This window comes from Convolutriloba macropyga, chromosome 13 (genome assembly GCF_964194025.1).
Source record: "Convolutriloba macropyga chromosome 13, txConMacr16.3, whole genome shotgun sequence".
NCBI classification, from domain to species: domain Eukaryota; kingdom Metazoa; phylum Xenacoelomorpha; order Acoela; family Convolutidae; genus Convolutriloba; species Convolutriloba macropyga.
Window position 1 is genome coordinate 23,004,801 of NC_134480.1, and position 13,774 is coordinate 23,018,574.

The 13,774-nt window shown below is 33.2% G+C and overlaps 1 protein-coding gene across 1 annotated transcript; it reads left to right on the top strand.

Annotated features, from left to right (window-relative positions):
* Positions 1 to 1,037: 1,037 nt before the first annotated feature.
* Positions 1,038 to 12,021, top strand: LOC142352187 (uncharacterized). The gene is made up of 6 exons (XM_075404599.1): positions 1,038 to 2,360; positions 2,684 to 2,992; positions 4,851 to 5,037; positions 5,370 to 5,481; positions 10,115 to 10,287; positions 10,780 to 12,021. The coding sequence occupies exons 1-6, from the start codon at positions 2,274 to 2,276 to the stop codon at positions 11,088 to 11,090; spliced, it is 1,179 nt and encodes a 392-aa protein (XP_075260714.1). The 5' UTR covers positions 1,038 to 2,273; the 3' UTR covers positions 11,091 to 12,021.
* The last annotated feature ends 1,753 nt before the right edge of the window (positions 12,022 to 13,774 follow it).

Here is a 13,774-nt window from a genome sequence, read left to right on the forward strand (position 1 = left end):
TTTCACGTAACACATTGCGTTGCGGTCGCGATTCAGAAAGAATTCTATCTTTCAAATCACTTTGTTGTTTTCTATTTCTCTAAACAGATTGAGCTTGTTAAGTGTGACCTTTGAGTGTACAACACGCGATTGTTTATTTAATGTTTCACTGTTTTAGTGTGTCACTATAGATTATATATACATTGAAAGAATACTGATTATTTTGAATTAATGCGGATAAATTAGTTAGAATTGTCAGCTTTCTCTTGAAGTAAAATTTGGGAAAATTGCAAACCATAAATGAAGTTTATGCAAACTTTTTTTTGTTTATAGTCGTTTTAGGAAATAAGTGACGTCTATAAAAAATGGAGATGAATTTTTCTTTGAATAAATCGTCTTGTCGACTTCCGATTGCATTTTTAATACCTTCTTCTTCAATACACTTTTCGTAGTTTTGTGATGATATTCTTCGAGGACTTATCATATCTTCTACAAAATTTATTCACTCTAATTTTTAAAGGGTAGTTTTTGCGTTGTGCTTGCTTTTTAGGGTTACTTAAAAGATTTCGACTTCTAAAACTTCAAAATTTGAGTTTTAATTAAGTTCTGCAAATTTTCAGAGACGCCATAATAAGAAGTAATTGTGCAATCTATTGCATTACGAGAGCTAACCAGACAGTGAAACTATTTCCCTAAAATGTTTGCTACTGCAAATCAAAAATCAAAACAATAAAACTTTTAGCTTTGTAAGTAATTTGTAAAGAAATACATGCAATAGGGGCATGTATTCTGGTTTAAGTGCTTCTTTCGAAGAATTGCAAAGAATTTATTTTATGATATTTCCTCGAAAATGTTATGCTTTCATTCAGCGTGCCTTGACCTGACTTTTCCCCAAAATTCAAATTTCAAATTTCGGCGCTCGAGTTAGCTCAATTTTCCCGAATTTTCCCCTCTATATTCTCATTCTGAGCGGGAATAATACAAACACGGGCGTTTTCCGAGGATAAACTTTGACCAATCAGATTTGAGGGTTATTCTACTTCCATAACATTACTTATTCCCTTTATTCAATATAACTGCATTTTAAATTGCTGAAATAGTAAAAGGGGATATATAAAAGCAAATAAGAAAAGAATTACTTGTTGGGAAAGTTTTACAAACTGGAAAATTTTCCGAAGCAATCCGAAAATTTAGGCGCGAATTTTGATTTTGAAATTTTCTTTCCCGTAATTAGCCAGCGAGAGTTACTCGAGATCACAATTTCGAGTTATTTCTAGTTATAATAACTACCTTATTTTTCGTGGAATTCAGCTTTGAGTCAGTTGTGTGGTTTTCAGGTCGTGTCAGAATTTTGAATTTCCAAATTTTAAGCGTGCATTTCGATTAAAATAAAACCATTTGAAAACATCAAAAAATTGATACCTCAAAATAAACGTATTTGCATTGTTTCAGTTCTGAAAATTAAAAAACGGTTTGTAAACTTATCGTTTCGTTTCGATTTCATTTTTAGACAAAAAGGTATAAACTTTTTGTCAATTGTTGTGGTTTTTCACGTTTGCTGTGAATCTATAGTGAGTAATAATAATAGAAGAATAATATATACTTTACCTGTTTTACTGAAAGTTTTGAACTGAGAGCATCATTTCAAGTTCGGCTCTTAATTTTTCTGTAAAATTATAAGTTGACAATCATAACTTTGATCTAAAATCTTTTTATTGTTGTTAACATAACCACTTAAGTTATAAGTGCCGGCATTCTATCAGTTTTATTATTTTTCACTTTTCTTCGCTCTCTATAAATTACAAAAATTGAGAGCAAATATCACCTGTTTTAATTTACTTTCTTTCTTGATTGGCAATTACACGTTATTCTTCTATTCTTACACCTGTGTATATTAGAAAAGAGTTTGTCTGTAAATTCGCCAATTATACAATCGTGCAAATAACATCGCTCTATTAACAAAATCTCAGTTTAAAAACACGAAAATCGCTGTTTTATTGATAACACAACTGTTTTATATTTTATTGTTTACAATTTATATTTGCAACGTGTGAAAAAATCTGTACAAATATTGACGTTTTGTCCAGAAAAATTGTCTAATTTAGCAGAAATTTTTTATTGTTTGCTTTGAAAACCCATTTTTCCTCGAATTGGGATTAAATTTCCAGTTAGGAAGTTGGAGAGAAAACTGCCAGAAACATTTGTTTGCTATAAATAAACATTTCCCTGAAGTTGTGAACAAATCTTCAATTTTGTGAAAAATTCGAAGAAATTAGTATCAGAGAAGGAAAAAAATGGTGTCAATTCCTCACGCAACATTGCACCCTCTGCTACCCTACACACCTGGGAGCCCTACAGTGTCAGCTGCAATCAGCCAACAGGTTTGTTCATATCTTTCAGGGTTTCATAATGAAGAAGGTGATTATCCAGTACTGATCACCACGACACAGTACATAACAGACATATTCAGTACTGAAATCAATTCTGGATCAGTACTAAAAATTCATGATGAATATTGCTTCTCGCGACATTTCAGTACTGATTTTGAGACTGAATCGTGTAATTCTTGACTAGATGAATAATCCAATTAAAAAACTACCAGTTTCGGTGTAAAAACATAATAGGTTAAATGACAGAGGATAATAATAAGAGGGGTGAAATTGGAGGCCGCCTGTCAAATCATCTGAGCATTTTTATTTTTCAGATGAGCCCCTCAAGCATTCCTGCTCCACCTGCACAATCCTGCACAGCTGCAAATCTCAACCAGCTGCTCTCAGTTGCAGCACTGCAGAGCCTGCAGCCATCAGCACTCCCTCAGTTGAACCCAGCCGCCTCTACCCTCTCAGCCACCATCGGGGAAGAGGACACGAAGTATAGGAAGTTGTTCGTGGGGGGACTTCCGTGGACTACAACCACCGAGACGTTGCGGAAGCACTTTGAACAGCACGGGGAGATTGAGGAGGCGGCGGTCATTTTTGACAAGGAAACCGGAAAATCTAAAGGATTCGGATTTGTAAGTCCCTTTGACATTTCATTGTTAATAAGAAAAAATTATCAGATAGTCCCTGGTTGAGGTGCGCAACCCAAGTCAGCTCTCATCAGACATTCTTGGGTTGAGTACAGCAAGTACCCGGCCATCCAGAACAGAATCGGCTCTGATCAGCCTCTTTTAGGTTGCACAACAGGGGCGCAAGGCACATATCAGTCATGCTTTATCGATCGTAGAGTTGTGGCCAGAAGTGTCGAAGGTTTGCTATCCAAAATGGTCTGATCAAAGCTGGCTTCTTCGCGTAAAAAACTAAGTTATTCTCCTGTGCGATTGTTATGTATTTTTTACGATAATACTTGCAAATAGAATAAATGGTCCATACAGATCTTGTTCACATCACAACATTACAACCAACTAGAGCAACTCTAATGGCATATTGATCGACTCTTCTTTGGTCACTTTTTACATGAGGCATAGTGTTTAATTAAAGAGTTTCTTTTACATCGAAACAATTTATAAACGAAATTGTAAGGCCAATTTTTTTCACTACAAAAGCCAGCAACCTCACTCAGAGATATTGTTTATCAATTAAACGAATTGTATTTCCGAAAAATATGTAAGAATTGATAATACTATTTGTGCTTAAAAATCATTTTATGGAGCTTGTGCTGCCATTAGCGCCAAGCTTAAAACATCTGTATTCCTTCATAATATTGAGTCATTGTATCCCATCAAGTTGCTCACTAAATTCCCCAACTTGTTTCCTTACAAGAATTTATCTTCTTGTAAGGAAACTGCTACACTTTGTGAAAAAAAATTCCCTTTTATTTTCGTGAAGAAAATTTCCCTTAAAATTATTTTTTGAATGAGTGAAGTCAATCGAAAGTTTTTTCACCGAGTTTTTTGACGATAAACATAAGGGGTTGAACAAGCACTTTTATGGCGAGCAAGTGTATTTTCACAGCACTGTTTGCCGGACATTGAAAAATATACCCCATGAGCGATGTCTTGGTCTTTCTGAAAGCTGCAAGAAATGCAATGTGCATTAGAGTATACACTCCAGTAATTAAGCTGTGATTATTAGATGGAGCTTGGAATAATAGCTCAATATAAGAGGGAATAGTATGACTCTCGCAATGTGGACCAGCTGGCTCAGTGGAGAGCACAGGAGTGCAATCAATTAAGAGATTGTGGGGTTGCAACCCACAAGGTGCCAAATTTTACTCTCACTATAATGGTGTTGACATTTAATCAGCATAACGAGAAAAAAGTTGCTCTAATAATATGGAAGTATTCTACTCAATGAGTAGTTATAGGCTTCAAAAACGCTGAGGAAAAAAGATTTAATTTTTTCAAAGGATCAATTGTTGTATGAGCGTTAAATTAGCATTGGATTAGTTTGATGAACACTCGTTTACTGCAAATAATTTATCGCATTGTACTTGAATTTAATATGACGATTTTCGTTTATTGCATTTCCGCAAATTTAAAAATTTTTTATGTATTCAATTTGAGATTTTTTGTGAAGTTTGTTTTTGTCTTTATTATATTCTTCTTGAGCACTGTAGTTAACGGAGGACCCCGTTTGTAGGCTTCATAATGCACAAACTCAAAAACTGCAACGTAAAAATTCGAAACAGAAAAAATGTTCGTAAAACATTTTTCCGTGATCCTTAATCTAAAAATTAGCTAGATCCGATTTATCTACATTATTGTCATCAAGCAAATAACCGATGGGGAATTTTTGATGGGCGAAAATCCAGGTAATCAGAGTCGAGCAATGAATAATTGCTTTTTGGTAATTAAGCAAAATTTTCTAAACTGAGGTCTAATCTGAGGTTGTTTTTTGATCAGAGCTGACTCCGGTTGTTTTTTGTTGTAGGTGACTTTGAAAACAAAGAAACAGGCCGATGATGCCTGCAAAGATCCCAATCCTCAAATAGACGGACGAAAAGCTAACGTCAACCTTGCCTTCCTGGGTCAGAAGCCACGGAACAACCCGACACACAACAACAACAATAACAACAACAACCATAATAATAATAATAACAACAGCTTCATCAACGGAGGTAAGTAGTTAAACAAGTCCATTACATTGTCAAAATTGGCGTTGAGGAATGTTATAGATGTGAAAAAAGGATGAAAAAAGGCAAAATTTACCATAAACTACTAAATTGAAATGTATTTCACGACAATGTCAATAGAAATCAATCTGAGTCGCACATATCAGAAACAATTTTCGATAAACGAAAACAACTCGGTGTCAAAACCCTATTTATTACTCAATCATTCCATCTCGTAGTGCCTATTTTTTTTAGATTTTACCATATGCTATCTTGAAAAAATTGTTCTTGTTCGTAAAATTTCCAGTATTTTCCACTTAAAGTTGTTAATGATTCAGGACTGAGTGCTAATCTGTTTGCACTGCCCACTGCACAGTGTGTGAGGTCAGGATCCATCACCCCAACAAGTCAGAACTTATTCGGACTTATCTCAACTCCTCCTAACTTAAAGTAAGTATTCTAAAAAAAATCAGCAGTAAACTTTATAAGGCATCTGTTCCAAAGTTTGACCGAGAAAATCAAATTTTGGCAGAATGTTGAAAACATTCCATACACATTGATGAGACCTTACCAAGATCTCATAGGTCTTGACCCGGAGTGTGAAATTGATTAATTATTTTTAATTATAGATTAATGATTTATTTTGATCTCATTTTATTGCATTAATAAACTTTTAACTAGCAAAATAAGGCTGTAGAAAATTGACAGCCTTCAACCTTTTACTCAGATTTGAGTTCTAAAAATTGCACGTACCAAATGTTTTTTTCTAATTTGCTAGAACATCATTGTTCTCGATTGAACTTAAGGTTTGATGGCATTTTTTAATCATGAAAAATGAAAAACAACTTCAAGGGTGTTGAAAAACATGAAATCCTCTGTGGGGCAAAAAATACGTTAAATCGTAAATTAACAACCTTCTTTTCCTTATTCTAACAATTGAGGAAATGTTTAAGCACAATGCAGATTTTAACAGTTTATAAAACAAATGCGCAGCCACTCTCTGAGTATGGAGTTCTTACATATGGTTATGCCAAAAATAAAATTCTGAAACCATTGAACAAAGTTTGAATCCATAACAATAACCAAGAGAAAACTACTCATTCCAATGTGTCAGAGCTACATCTCTATAAAATTTTAATAGCAGCAACTAAAATATTATGGAGCGAAAGCTTAGTTTCTTTCCTAGAAAATCCAATTTCCGAAAATGAGTTCCTAAAATTTACGAATGGCGGAACGAGATTTAGGAAACGAATATGACAATTAATCTATAAGAACTAAAATCAGGCAGATGATAAACAGCTTAATGGCATATTTTCAAATCTTTGTAAATAAAATTTGTACTAAATCAAACCTTAAAGATAAAAAATTCTGATATAAATTCCTCTTTAATTAGATTTTAGACAATTGTGAGTTATTATATAAGTTTAATAATAATTAATGATTTCTGTATTTTTTTATTGACATGGTAATTTTTCCTGTTTTTGTCAGCAACTGCCATAGTCATTCCTCTTCCGCTTGAGACGCTTGAATACAGGCCTTTATGTTCGAATACTGATCTTCCAGAGTGATATTGATTTTTTAAATGTAAATATACATAATTAGGATATTTTTATAGAAAAAAATATGCAGCTTAAAAGTTTGGAAGAAAGTAGTCGAGTATTTTTCAAATATTTTTTATTAACAGTAGATTTCTGCAGATAAAGATGATTGTCTTCCTGTCACGCGCAGATAAGTGAAAACTGAAAAAAATTATTCTCAATGAAGCAACTCGAAAAAAAAATTGCTCATGTTACATTATGGCAACAGTTGTTTTGATTATTTAGAGTTGAAAATAGAACCCGATCTTAGAATGGAGTAAATGGAAAGACTACAACGAACCAATTTTTCTGTAACAAGAAGACAACTTTTATAAGAGCAGTAGGAAAATTTTTAAATGATGCTTTTATCTTGAATTTTTTGAATTTTTTAGTTAAATTTTGCCAGCAAGGTATCAAACCTGATCTACCACAGTTACAGATGTTTGGTTTAACCGCAAAAAAACTATATATATATATATATATATATATATATATATATATATATATATATATATAACGGAACGAACTCAATAGTTATTAAATGTTTTTCAACCAACAGCCGATAGATTTCATCGGATAGGAGCAGTTATTGTGATCTATGGTTAACATTGTCATATTGTCATGCTTCCTTTCAGCGCATTGATTAGGTTGTTTTTGATATTTTAATATATGCCTTATGCGCTTGAGGCTTTAATTTATGATATTTGCATTTTTGAATCCCGTTAGTATTTTCATTGCAAACTTAATTCCTTTTGGGACAATTTTGTTAATATTTTCTCATTTTTACTTTATTTTTCACTTTATACAATGGTTAAATTAATTTAACTATCTTAGTTAAATTAGGACCTGTTTCCTCTTAATTATTCTCCAGTATCCCTATATCTATGTGTCGGGGAACATTTTTAAATAGAATTTTCATAACGTTTAGCTGTTCTAGAACAGCAACTAGTTTTCGCAATTTTACTTCTTTCCAAATTAGATAAAGTTCAGTTTTTTAACCTTCGAATTTTTTCGTAGGCATTATTAGTGTTTGTTTATGCAATTTAATCTTCTTTATCCTGGTGCACATTATACACTGATGTAACACACAGGCCATCAATAATTGGGCAACTTTTCCCTTTCCCTCTTTCTGCTGGGAAGCAACTCGGGGCTTTGAGGTGTCTTCCCATGACAGTACAAGGAACACTTTTTGTTTGTCTACCTTCGCGTGACTCCTCAAAAAATGTCTCCACTCCAATCGAAAATCGATCATCCCAAAATCAACACAAATACACTCAAAACTTGTTCACACTTTAGAGCCTCTTTTTTGTTCTGATCATACAAACAAAAAACAAATAAATAAACATTTTAAGGAAAATTTTTCTTTTTCCTCGGATGAAAATAAACCTATCGACCATTATTTCTTTTCACAAGAAGGGCAAATGGCAAAAATTTGGTGCTGGATTAATGTACAGTGATTTTATTTGCTTAGAAGCAAAAAATACACCTTTGGTTTATTATATCACGACGGAACGTGAAAGAGCTTAAGTGATAATGGTCGTATGTGTTAAGGAGTATTTGAGAGTAAGGGTGAAAATTGATTTTAATTTCCAGGTGTACATGACATATATCTGGGCTGTTCTAAGATATGGTCATTCATTAACAAGAGAGAAATTGCGACTGAATGAAGTGGTTAAATAAATATATGCACGAACAAATTACAAAGCCACGGGGTCTAAGTTGAACATGTTTCCAGGAGAAACAGTTTCGTGAAATTATATTTCTAAAAGAATCTGTATCTTTGATAAATATTTGTTAGAAGAAATTTAGGCTTGAAAACACAACGAAGAGTTATAATGCTTACATCTAGAGCCGTTTGAAAAAAGCCGGCAACCGTGAAAGCAATTGAAATGGAACTAGAGAATAACAGCCACAAGAAAAAAAATTTCTGAAGATTTTTATATCTTTGATTTTGAAATGATTTGTCATAATTCAATGCTGTCCTTCTGAAACAAAACCTGCCAGCTTCCTGATAAGAAACCTAATGCTAAACATAAAAGCACAACTTTCTCGCAAGAGTTCAGGAAAACTAAGTCTTTTGCGAATTCTGTTTGGCATTTTCAAATTTTATTGACAAAATTTGGCAAAATGCGGTTTTAACTTTTCGGGATATCTCTTCTGTTATTGAAATTCTCAATCTTGCGCAAATGTTTTAAGTTCCAATTTTAGGCCCGAGTCGATACTTCGTAGTAATCGTACTGAGATCATATATGATACCATACTAATCATAGACTATATTTTAGAATTGGCTTCATAACATTTTCTTTTTTTTCGTATACGACTTTGTATGATTTTTAAGAAATCATAAATTTTGCTTGTATTAAAACCAGGAAACAATAAACAATGACTATAAGCATATATGATTTTTCGATGAGTACTAAGAAGTCATATATGATCTCAGTAAGATTTTTAAGAAATAATATCATATCTTAGTATATTTGCTGAGAATTCCTTAAAAAAGTCAGCGTGATTTTTAAGAAATATGAAGTATGTGTCCCAACTTTTCGTGATACCTCTTACTATCTGGAACTGCAAGAAATTTTTCTGCAATTCCGGCGATCTTGTTTTTGTAGCTCAAGAAAAAGCAAAGGCTCTGATAGCTAAAAGACATAAAATACACCTTTGCTAACACTTGTTTGGATTTTTTTTTACTTAGAGAAATTTTTCGAATGATTTTAGTATGATTGTCAAGATTCCATAAAACCATATATTACTTAGTATGATTACTAAGATGCTTTTGTGAATGCAGACGTGGTTTGGTGGTTTTATCACTTTCTAGAAGAAAATATATTAGGACTTATTGGTTTTCTCTAAATTTAAGCATCATTCAATATTTTTTATGATCTTAGTATAATTGTCATGATTTCATAAGATCTATATATATATATATATATATATATATATATATATATATATATATATATATCATTTTGTTATGTTACTATAAATCATATATGGCTTTTTATGATTGCTTAGAAACAATTATGTTGGGCAACACGAGTTTGATCTAAATAAAAAAACTGATAAATTATTACATATTAGTAATCTACGTAACAATATATAAAGTATAACAGGGTTCATAAACGGCATGAGGGCAGATTAGATCCAAATTTAGATATCTAAATCTCACGAAACCATCTTTTTTTAATCATTATTGGTTACAAAATTATTGAGAACAATTATATTCACTTGGAGTAAAATTGTATCAAGGTTTTGGTAGAGAGATTAAAAAGGGGAACGCAAAAATATGTAACGTGGTGGTTGCCAATCAAGATTTCGAGAGTTTGCACTACTACCTATATTATCAATAATGTATGATGTATAACCATGAATGAATTTAAAAAAAAAAACAATAACGATACGAGCAAATTTGCAAAATAAGTGGTTAGTTCAGGATGTCTGCATTTATTCTGTCTTGAAAACCAATAGTTAGAAAAGTGACATGAATCGATTATCTCTTGTTTTAGTCTGAATTCGAATGTCTCGCCAGCTCTCTTTGGATACCAGTTGATCACACCTGCAGGCAACTACCACCCTGTCACACTACACCCCCACCCACAAAACACAAGCCCCCCTAATCACGCAACGGCCCACATTATCCCAACAACACCCTGCATCAGTCATGCGCCCACTTGTCCAGGTAAGGAAGACATCTTCACCCAACCGGTATTTAACTGTCAAAAAAGATACGCAACTTTAAAACTTTCAAATTCGCAATGTAGGTATATTTAAAAATTTCAGTGTTTTGTCAAAACTTTTACCCTTAGCTGAATATGGTAAAGATCTTGCAAGAATTTTTTAATACTATCGTTTGAAATTTTATAAATTTTAAACCGAAATTTTTAAGATGCGTTTAAGTTCGACGAAGTGGCTCAATGTTATATTACAGAGTACTTAAGATTTACGCCCAGGACTATATTTCAGATCAGTTCTGGTTGGTCAATAAATTCTATCAAAGAATTGGCTCTCCTTTGCAATAGGGGGGGGGGGGGGATCATTGCAAAATTCTCGACTATTTATTCATCTAAATTTAAAACACCAAGAATCAGAATTGAGAATTATGTTATAGACAAAGTTGAGGAGTCCAGAACACATTGGTTTTAAAATGTAATTTTATGGATCTGGTTCTTAGGTGCTCATATTCCGTCACCCTACAGTAACCCCGGATCTCATCAATTTTTGAACCCAAATTCTGGAAGCCCTCCGGCAAATTCAACTCCCCAACAACTCCTGGAACTGCAACTGCAACAACATCAGCAAAGTATTCAAGCTTCGCTTCTCGAATCGCCTGCTGCAGAATACGCGCCGCCCTCTTATGGCCTAGCAGCGGTACCGATGGCCCCAGCCAATCAGTTTGCGCCACCACAGAATCTGACACCTCCACAGACTTTCATCCAATCGCAGCCGAGCGTTTCAGTTTGCAACACTGCTCAATCGCCATGAAAAAAACTCAAAGCTTCAAAAAAAAATTTAACTAAAAGTTGGTTTGAAATAATCAAGTTTAGTTTGGAAAACTTTCACTCGACTCTGAATTTACTCGGAGCAAGTTTTGAATTAATTTTGACATATTGGATTGTTGTACTATGTTAAACATTGCCTATCTTTACATTGAAATTGTTCAGTTTTTGCCACATACATTTAACCCAAAATGGGCAAATTTGATCACGAATGACGTAATTTTTGTGATTTATGATGTAATTCTTTAATACCTTTCACCTGACTGACCTCTTGAAATCATAAATGATGTTTAACATTGTTTTATAATCCCGTTTTTGTAGTAAAATTCCCTATTTTGATATTTGAGTTTTCTCAAAATTCTGTGACGTCATTTTTGATGACGTAATAATATCTGCCATGACATCGATGACGTAATCAGTTCCGATACCTCTCATCGACTGATCTATTCCAATAAACAGTAAACAAAAAATACTTTTCGTATTTCAAATTTTCTTAGCTTAATGGTATTTGCTAATTTGTTAACCCAATCTTGACAAAGAATCTTCTAGAATTTAATTACCGGTCGCTTTTCCTCTCCTACTTTTCAGCGGAAAGTGCAATATGTTGTAAATTTATCCTATAATTTTAGCATTTCTTTATTAATTGTGAATAAAACAACAACAACGACAACAATTGAATAACTTTGGTCTCAGCTAAATTCCCTCTATTTTATCATCCAACCATAAATATAGCTAGCTATGACAATAATCTCTGCTGAACAATAAAAAATGATTATAATTATCATGGGCTTTTTCATAATAATAGTGCCTTATTTTCGTTGTTATTACAACAATTTGAAACACTAAGGTATTAATTGTAATAAATTACATCCATCCAACCGCCTAATTATCCTCAATTTACCTGTTACACACCTCAATCTCTTTTTAGATCAGATCAAAACTCTTTGAGTTGTTAATAACTTGACAAAAGTTAATTCACCCCCAATTATCTGCCAAGATATCTAATTACGCAGAAGAATTTGGTTGGAATTCCTATTATTTTAATCACAGGTCCACTAAAAATTCACCCAGGAATGAAAAATGGAAAATTAGCAGTATCTATTATAAGCCGGCAAAAAATGCAAAAATGTCCACTGTTAACCGAAGAGCAAACATTTGTTTGATTAAACGAGATTATTTACAAGTTCAATCGTTTTTTTTTACATCGAAGCCTTGTTATAGTTTTGATTTTGACTGCATGGTTTGAAAAATGAACATATTTATTCTTCATTAAGGGTATGAAAAACTAAAGAAGTTCATATTTGAAGCGTGAAATTTCTGATCATTGCGAATTTAAGATTTAATTTTTATCGCAGCATTGCAACATTAATAATCATTTTGACAAATTAAATAAATTTATCACTGTTCTCAATCGCAACTGGATAAAAAACGTTCGGCTATTCGATCTGTATGCTGAAAATGAGATCTAAGATCGAAGCCCAAAAGTCCAGTGCTGTAAAGATAGAACGTGATGGAAAAGTATGTCCAATTATCAAAAGTGGATTCTTTGAGTTGTGGGAAGCGAGCTAAAAAGTCAGTTAGAGACAACACATACTTAGGGGTTAGGGGCACTGCGTACAACATAGCATAGGTTTAGCCAAGCAAGGGTTATAGTGGGTGGGGGGGGGGGGGGGGGGTGGGGGTGGTGCAGGGTATGAAATCAGCGGACTCCATTCTTGGTTAGTTTTCTCGTGGGATTCGGAGCACAAGCAACTTATTAGCCCAAGGAGCAGTGGGCTATTACAGCACAATTTCAACACTTCTTCAAATCTTCACCTCGGGCTCACGGGAGAAAGACTGAAAGAGCAGGAGAGGGAAAACTGGTAATATACATTTTCACTATTAGGTTCCCAATCAGTGTAAATGTTAGTTAGCATGCATGACACATGTGTTGCAATAGCATATCTATTAATAAAAAATAAAAATAAAAATTGATGAACCACAGCAAAATAAAATCAATGAAAACAGACACTTTATTGGCAAATTAAGAGTTCGAAGTTCAAAACTTTATAGTTAGGTTGTATAATTTGCTTACTTGATTATCATCTGCGCTATTTTGAAAGTCATTTTTCAAAATTCATTATAACACAAAATTGAATAACTGAGCAACTAATTTTTGTTCCGACCCACTTTAGTGGAGAAGGAACTATATACTCAAATGGTTTTTTTTTGTTCAGACAATTTTGGCCGATCAATATAATCATCAGAGAGAGTTGTGAGTGGTATCATTAAAAAACACGCCCAGCGTTGAATATGGAATTAAAAAGATTTTTTTCAATTTTCATTTTTTATAGGGAGTTATAGAGGTTGAAAATTTTGTGAATATTACACTCTAAAAAATGTCTAGGTAAATTTACCTGCAACGTTTGCAGGTAAGCAAAATTGCAGGTAACATTACCTGCAAAATTACCTGCAAAAAAATGATGCGTGCAAGTTACCTAGAATACGTTACCTAGAATTTACCTGCAAACTCAAACAACAAAATTATATTAAGTATGTAGCTATAAGTGAAAAAAACATCTTAAAAAATTTTATTGAAGTTTAGATAATATTCCTCAATGGAAGATTAGAAGGAAACAAAGTCAGTCCGAGCAGAAAACTAGAAAAATTCAGCAAAAACTAAAATGCCCT